The following is an 8,119-nucleotide window of genomic DNA, read 5'->3' as shown; positions in this document are numbered from 1 at the left end:
TGAATCAAGGTCTTCATTCTGTAGTTCTTTGTCAGACCTTGCTGCCTTCTTTGCCTCACGTTTCAAGTCATTATTGGTAGCCACGTCACCTGATGACTTTCAACCTCCTCTCAAAGTTGTAAAAGCAGATGTTCATGTGATATTGTACTGAAGTGGGATAATTCTACATGAAAAATCAAAAGAAAACAATGAAAAAATAAATACCCAAAAGTGTAACACGGTGCATCAAGTGGGTGAACACAAAGATTTCTTCCTGTACTCCCCCAGCACAGCTACTGAGACACACAGCCAGCTACTGTTATGCTATCGTACATATTTTCATTAGAGAAATATCGTCATGGGGCCTTTTATCCACTGATACCCCTTTTAGAGGTGTTATTTTTTTAAATTTTTATTTTGGGGGCGTACTGGGGATCGAACTCTGGTCCTTGCACTTGCGAGGCAGGTGGCAGTATCACTGAGCCAAATCCTGGCCCTAGAAGTGTTATTCTAGCTGGGTATAGTATTGTACCTGTAGTTCCTGCTACCTGGGAGGCTAAAATGAAACCATCACTTTAACCAAGGAATCTGAGACCAGCCTAGGTAACATCATGAGATCCCATCTCAAAAAAATTTTATATTAAAAAAAAAAGTACCATATCACTTACCCCAGCCCCCTTATGGCAAGGGGCCATTAGCCTTGCCAGGCTGTCAAAGAGTGTGAAATAAAAGAAAGGGTTAAAACCCCAATTTTTATAGGTTTTAGAGCCATTCTCTCACGCACTCTGCAAACATCCTCTGAAGCAGGTCTTTATGTCTGTTTTACAGCCTTAGAGGCACAGAGGCTGCGTTCTGACCCGGGTCACACTACTAATAGGAGCTGTCATGGGCCTGATCCCCTGACCCTTGCTTTGCCAGTGTTTTGCCACTGTGCTTACCGCTCACCTTGTGGCCCCTTTGGAGGAGCCCCAGGGTCAGGGCCTCCTCTGGGCTATGAGACCAGTTTGGGCGGGATCTCCGGCCAGCTCTGAGGTCCTCGGGTCACACCCCATGGCATCCAGCTGCCCAAACCTTATTAAGATGCCTGAGGGAGGGGCAGGAGGTGGACAGGTATTGGGCCAATGGCCGTCGAAGTGCCTCACCTGGGCGACTACCGGGCCCAGGTATGCGGCGGCCCCGCCCCGGCCCAGCCTCGCCCCGCCCAGGGCTCTGGGAGCGGAAATTCCTGCATCGGAGGGACGCTGCGGGCGGAGCTCGCCATGGATCCTGTGGAGACCTGGACCCCCAAGAAGGTGGCAGCCTGGCTGAGAGGTAGGTGCGGCACGGGCAGAGATGGGGTGAAGGGAGTTTATGTGGTGTCCCGTGGCAGGGTCGGGAGAGGAAAACGAGTCCGCGGAGTCTGTTAGTCAACAACTATTTACAGGGGGTCTGCCACGTACCGGATACTGTCCTGGACAGATAGATCGGATGACCCCGGAGAGCCCAGGAACCCAGAAGGGAGGACCCACATGGGTCCCCTATCGCCCTACATCCTAAGAGGCCAAGGGGTAGCAAAGGGGAGTTGGGGCACTGAAAACAGAAGGGAGTCCTTTCTCTCCTATGCCTCCTTTATCTCTTTCATCTTCCCGAAGCCCCAGGACCCAGCGGCTGTTGTTAAGACCGTTTTTCAGAGCAGAAACTACACAGAGCCTGGAAGTGATTTGCCCAGTCTTGGAACTAGGCCAGCTCTGGTGTCATTTTCCCCTCTTCCCAGTCTGAGCTCCCAGAGAGAAGCAGAAGCCCAGCCAGACTGAAGAGGGTGATACAGCCTCAGGGAGAGGCAGGCGCTCCTAGTCCCTGAGAGCCGAAACTGAAACAGCCTGGAGACAAGAACTGCAGACACTCACTAGCTTTGTGACCACAGGCATCAGTTTCTGTGTCCATGAAGTGGACAAAATGAGGCAGTCGCAGTGTGGCTAGATATGTAGGACAGTACTGGGGTCTACTGGGAAAGAGGCAGCCACACTCTGAGCTTGGGAGGGAAGTTCCTCAATGCTCCAGAGCCAGGGAGCCACAGATTCATGAACTCCCAAAGCACAGGAAGCTAGTGAACACACACACACACACACACACACACACACACACACACACACACACACACGCCACCAACATCAACAACAAAGCCTGCTTCAGAATGGGAAGAATGCCTTCCATGAGTTCACCAGCTACCAAATCTCCATTCATGTCTTTTCACATTTGTTTAATGGTGATGAGAGTACTCCCCATCTACTAGAAATGCAGCAAAGATCTCGTGTCATTATGTGAAAAGCCCTTAAAATTTGGCCCATGCCAGGCATAGTGGTGCATGCCTGTATCCTCAGCACTCTGAAAGGCCAAAGCAGGAGATCACAAGCTGGAGACCAGCCTGGGCAATTTAGCACGTTGGCAAGAACCTATCTCAAAATTTAAAAATAAAAATAAAAAGGACTGGAGATGTAGCCCATTTAAAGGCCTCTGGGTTCAATCCTCAGTACTGCAAGAAACACAACAACCACAAAAAAAACTTGACCCAGCACAGTAAGTACTCAGTAGATTATTTTTCTTATTTTTGAATGACTGCCTTGTGCCAGGCACAGGCTGGAGGAAACAGACACATGGTTATTTAAGGCCTGATGTTTCAAAAGGCTGCAATCAAATGAGAGAGACTGATCAAGTACTGGAGTATATGTTGGCTCAGGGAACAGTGGGAACCTCAGGAAAGCCTCCCCAACCCAACCTAGGGAGGTCTGGAAGCTTCCTGTGGAAAATTAAGTGAAAAAGTCATGAAGGAGCCGGAATATCAGTCCAGACAGAAGGAATAGCACGTGCGGGGGACTGAGGCAAGAGTTCTAGGAGCTGCGAGGGCTTGGACCTCTGGACCTGAAGTGTTGAGCTGGAGGGGCTGTGCTGGGACATGGCAAAGGCCTTGGAGGGCAGGGAACCCAATCACGCAGGGCCTTGTAGGTCATGGTAGAGTTGGCAGTAACAATACAATGGCTATAATTTATTACCTGTCTCCCATGAGCCCAAACATGGAACAAATACTTGTTTTACTGTTCTCGTTTTACAGGTGAAGAAACTGAGGCACAAAGCAATTATGTAACTTGCTCAAGTGTTAGCTCGCAGATCCACTCGACTCCGGAGGCCCTGCAGTTGTCCCCTATTTCACTAGTTCTCAAATTTAAGGGAACATTAGAGTTACTGGCAGGATTTGTTAAAACACAAATGTTGGGCCTCACCCCTGAGTTTCTCCTCCAGCAGCTGTGGGGCAAAGCCTGGGAATTTTGCATTTCCAACAAGTTCCCTAGGGAAGTGGCTGTTGCTGCCGCTCTGAGGACCAAGAGCCACTGCTCTATATATATGGTCTTCAACCTGGTGGACTCAGGTGTGGAATGGATCAAACACAGCCTGGGTCCTAGGAACAGATCAGGAACAGATGGAAGGGAAGAGGGCTCTGCAAGCGTGAAGCACTGGCCTGAAAAGTCATGCTTCCTGTCCTGACCCCTGCTCTCCCTCCAGGCCTGGACGTTTCCCTGCAGGACTATCCCTTTGAGGACTGGGAGCTGCCTGGCAAGTACTTGCTCCAGCTGTGCCCCCGAACCCTGGAGGCTCTGACAGTGTGGCCTCTGGGCCACCAGGAGCTCATTTTGGATGGGGTGGAACAGCTCCAGGCCCTGGTGAGTGAGCACTAGCTGCAGCATCCACCAACCCGGGTGAGAGGCCCCAGAGGGGCTGGCTGCTGGCAAAGGGGTGACCTGTCCCATTCTGACACAGAGCACTGGGCTACAAACAGAGAACCTGCAGAGCCTAGCAGAGGGGCTGCTGGAGGGGACCCAGGCCTTCCAAACCCTAGTCCAGGGACGTCTGGGGGACTCTGCTGAGATCCCTGCCGAAGTCCTCAGTGCGGCTGTGAAGCTAGTTCATGAGGCCCGTGCTCTCCTTTTCTGGCTTAACAGGTACCTGGGTTGGGGTGACTGGTGAGGGGACCCTTCTTGTCTTGCCCTCCCCTAGGGCCTCGGAGAAAAACAGAGTTTGGCTTTTGTTGAGATTTGGCAGAGCAGGTGAAAGAAGTCAGTCTGTGTACAGAGACACTGGGCCACCTGGCTTCCCATGCCACCCCTGGTTTGTAATCATCTCAGTCTTATCAACAGCTACTAGAGATCTTCCCTGTCTCCTCACTGGCTGCTGCTTCTACTGTAGGTCCCATTTCAGATGTTGCCTCCTCATGGAAGCCTCCCCTGTTATCCATGGTCAGAGCTCTACGTTTCACAATACTCATGACAGCTGAAATTAAATTATTGATATAATCGTCTGTTGTTCAGCATGTCTCCCGGTGCCTAGACAAGAGGCTGTGCATAGCAGAGGCATGAAAAATCAAGTCCCGCGCTAAGCTCTTTAGACGGATTGTCATCTCCTTTGCTCCAAAGCAAAACCCATCAGGGCAGTCTCAGGTGAGAGATGGGCTCAGAGTGCTGCAGCACGGGCCCTGAACTGCTGTGCCGTGCTTCTCCTGCCAGGTACCTCTTCTCCCAGTTAAACGACTTCTCAGCCTGCCAGGAGATCGGGGCATTGTGTGGGGAGCTGAGCCAGGCTTTGCAGGAGGTAGGAGGACAGGGGCCAGGCTTGGCACATGCTCAGGAGGCCAGACCAGGCAGGGGCTTTTTATAACCTGTGAATCAGACCAGGGTCAGGTGTGAGGGCTGGGGCAAGGGAGTAAGCGCAGGAGGAGAAGAGATCCTGCTGCTGGGTATAGGTCAATGGGGGCACAGGGTCTCCTCCATGGCAGGGGAGCTTGGGAAATTTGCCAGTCAGGAGTGGGTGACAGGGGAGGGCGTGCATGTGTGGTGACTCCTGGGGGCCTGGTGCCAGGGGAATGAGAGCTTGGGGTTGAAATTCTGAAGCCCTATAGGGAAGCTGAGAAGGGCCGAGGAGACAGTCCTCCCATGCTTTAGGAAAAGGCCACCCTCTCCTACCCTTACTCAGGAGAGGCTCCTACTTTTCACTCTACTTCTAGGACTGCCCGAAGGCCGTGAAGGAGAGCAAAGTCCTGAGGATCGTGAGTGGAGGGAGAGGGGCAGTGGGATGGGGAAGGTGGGAGTGGAACTGGGCTTAGCCAATCAACTTGCCCCCTCTCCCAGTGCAGCCACGTGTCTGGAATCTGTCACAATATCCTGAGTCACACCCCACAGGAGCTGCTGGAGCAAAGGGCTGTGCTGCAGCAGGTGCAGCTGGACGATCCTTCGGTGAGCTCTGACCTGTCACCTCACTTCTGTCCCTTTGGCAGCCTTTTCTGGGCCCGAAATATGGTCTGGGGTAGTGGTGGCAAGCTCACAGCATGCATGCCGCAGCAGGCACACAGAGCCCTCTCTGTTGGCATGTGAGCCATGTTGCCCCAGCAGCTGAGCACTGGTTGTTTTTTTTAAAAACCGCAGTGTTCGGGTTTAATTTCACTGTTGGCATGTTGCAATAAATAAGTGGGTTTGGGGTTGCAATTTGGGCACTTGGTCTCTAAAAGTTTTCCCCATCGTTGGTCTAGGGTGTCCAGTATCCTCTACTGCTGGCTGGAAGCCTATTATGCACAGGTGTTAACATGGAGGTCCAGCTGGGCACAGTAGTGCACACCTGTAATCCTAGTTTCTCAGGAGGCTGAGGCAAGAGGTGCACAAATCCAGAGCCAACCTGGGCAACTTAGTGGGACCCTGTCTCAAATTTTTAAAAAGCCTAGGGACTCATGTCACATTTTTCCAGACATAGTGGTACATGTCTATAATCCTAGCATTTGCGCAGCTGAGGCAGGGGGATCCCAAGCTCAAGGCCATCTTGGTTACATGAATTCAAGGACAGCCTAGACTACATAGCAAGATTCTATCTCAAAAAAGCAAAACAAACAGAAAACTTTAAAAAGGGCCAGGGGTGTAGCTCAGTGGTAGTGTTTTCCTATCATGCGCAAGGTTCTGGATTCAACCCCTAGCTCCAGAAAAGACATGAAACCCAGAGGACCTACCTGTAGCACCTTCCCATGTCCTGAGGGGCTGTGCCAGTATGGTCTCAGGTTGCACATACCAACTTTGTGACACAGGCCTGGCAGGGTCTCAGGGACAGGTTAGGAGAGAGAAGAAATAAGATGAGCTTTTCTGCTTTAATCTTGACTGGTTAGGAAACCCAGAGCCCCCAACCCTGCCCTGTCCCTCTCCATTCAGGAAAGTCTGTGAATCTGGTATCTCAGAAATCAGTGACCCTGGCTTCACTCTGGCCCTTTCAGAGGAGGGGACAGAGATCCAGAGAGGAGCAGCAAGCCCAAAGTCACACAGCAAGTTGGGGCCGTGCCAACTTGGGGCCAGCTCTCTCCCCACCCCACCCCCATTGCCACCCATGACAGAGTCCTGGTGCCCAGTGGCCCTGCTGCCCCCAAGCCCTTAGTGACTGTAGTCTCCGCCTCTGCAGGGCCTGGAAATCCAAACCACCAGCAACTGCCTGCACTTTGTGTCCCGAGTGGGCACCCAGGTGAGAGCCCATACCTTTCTCAGCCTCCACCCTTGAGCCCACTCACCAGCTCCAGGCCCCAGAGAGCCCACTTTTGGGTCCCACTCCCCATACCAGGTCTCCACTGACACCCAGCTGCAGATCCTGCCTGGAGATGAGGTTGTCCAGATCAATGAGCAGGTGGTGGTGAGTGAGGTGGGGACAGAGTGAAGCCCTAGTAGGTGGGGAAGGCAGCCCAGGGATCTGCCCCTTAGCAAGATCAGGGCTGTAGATGCTGCCTGCCAGGAAGTTCAGAACTGGCTCCCAGGTGAGAGCCCATACCCTTGTCAGCTGCACATCCCAAGGCCCTCTCACCTTCCTCTGCAGAGCTGGGGCAAAGGGGCTTATGGAGGTTCCCTGAAGGTGGTGCAGGTAAAGCAGCAGGAGGAAGCTCCGGGGAGCTCCAAGTACAAGGTCTAGAGTTGGTGGGTTGCTTCAGAGCCTGCTGCCCAGCCTGATGCCAGCCCAGTGTCTCTACCTTATCCCCTTCTCTTGTCCACAGGTGGGCTGGTCCCACGAGAACATGGTGAGGGAGCTGCTGCGGGAGCCTGCCGGGGCCAGCATCGTGCTGAAGAAGATCCCGGTGCCGGAGACTCCTCCGCAGGTAACCAGCTGCCCACCCTCCCCTACCTGCTTTCAGACTCCTCTTGCCAGCTCCATAATCCTGATTCTGATGGCTCCCCAGACGCCCCTGGACTCCCTACACCTGAGAAGCCAATCTCTGACCGTAGCCTCACTGTCTCCCAGGTAACAGACTCTGCCCTGGGGGTCTCTTGGTGGGGGGACCATGGGCTCATCTCATCTCTCCATGCTCTTCCCAGGGTCCCATCTGAAGAAGTCTTTGCCTTTGACCTGACTTCAGACCCGTATCCTGGGCCCAGCCCTGCTTGTATAGGTAGTGTCAAAGCCCTCGCAGGTAACAGACTCTTCAGCAAGGCATCTGAGCTTCTGACTGTGGCCCTCGATGCTGATAACACCACCCGACCCCCAGGCCTGGGCCTGGGTTCATGGACCTTCTCCCGCTTCCCTTGCTGACAGATCCCGAGCCCCTGCCCATCACCCCTGCGTCTCCACCCACATTCCCAGCAGGAATAACAGAGACTCCCGGGTTCCCAGGACGCCCTGACAAGGTGAGCTCATGGGATCAGCAAGGAGTGGTGTGCGATATGGACCCAGACCTTCTCTAACCCTGCGTGTTCTTTTCAGAGTCCAGTCCTTGGTCGGAAGAAATACAAAGGTATGAGTGCCCTGGGTGGGTGGAGGTCACTCTAGGAGGGGACCTCTCAGAAATCTTTCTGTGTTGGGGCGACGCCCCCACCCGCTTCCCACACATCCTCTGTCTCTGGGGTCAGACAGATCTGACCTCTTACCAGCTCTGTGATTTTGACCAAGTGCCTGGTCCCCTGATCTTCAGTTGCCTCATCTGTGAAACAGAGTCCTCCCTGCCTCAGATGACCTGCGTGACATTCTGAGCCCAGGGTGTGTGTGTGGCTACAGACATCTCAGTGGGGGATGCTCAGGAGGTCTGGGGAGTGGGGCACCTCACCACCTCTCACCCCACCCCCACCCCACCCGCGGTGTGTTCCTTCAGGCGTGGCGA

General features: G+C 53.4%; 1 protein-coding gene across 1 annotated transcript in view; it reads left to right on the top strand.

Moving 5' to 3' along the window:
• The first annotated feature begins 642 nt into the window (after positions 1 to 642).
• Positions 643 to 8,119, top strand: part of Cnksr1 (connector enhancer of kinase suppressor of Ras 1) — an 11,331-nt gene continuing 3,854 nt past the window's right edge. Inside the window, exons 1-13 of the mRNA XM_033767690.1 lie at positions 643 to 1,290; positions 3,517 to 3,674; positions 3,772 to 3,953; positions 4,515 to 4,599; positions 5,012 to 5,053; positions 5,136 to 5,240; positions 6,442 to 6,501; positions 6,598 to 6,666; positions 7,022 to 7,123; positions 7,205 to 7,266; positions 7,341 to 7,435; positions 7,558 to 7,649; positions 7,726 to 7,787. Coding sequence (XP_033623581.1) covers positions 1,101 to 1,290; positions 3,517 to 3,674; positions 3,772 to 3,953; positions 4,515 to 4,599; positions 5,012 to 5,053; positions 5,136 to 5,240; positions 6,442 to 6,501; positions 6,598 to 6,666; positions 7,022 to 7,123; positions 7,205 to 7,266; positions 7,341 to 7,435; positions 7,558 to 7,649; positions 7,726 to 7,787 — 1,304 coding nt within the window. The 5' untranslated portion in view covers positions 643 to 1,100. The remainder of the gene's footprint in view (positions 1,291 to 3,516; positions 3,675 to 3,771; positions 3,954 to 4,514; positions 4,600 to 5,011; positions 5,054 to 5,135; positions 5,241 to 6,441; positions 6,502 to 6,597; positions 6,667 to 7,021; positions 7,124 to 7,204; positions 7,267 to 7,340; positions 7,436 to 7,557; positions 7,650 to 7,725; positions 7,788 to 8,119) is intronic.

This window comes from Fukomys damarensis, unplaced genomic scaffold (assembly GCF_012274545.1).
Source record: "Fukomys damarensis isolate Sample0158 unplaced genomic scaffold, DMR_v1.0_HiC HiC_scaffold_23, whole genome shotgun sequence".
In the NCBI taxonomy this organism is placed as follows: Eukaryota; Metazoa; Chordata; class Mammalia; order Rodentia; family Bathyergidae; genus Fukomys; species Fukomys damarensis.
Note: the sequence above shows the minus strand (reverse complement) of the source record. Positions and strands in the feature narration are given on the sequence as shown.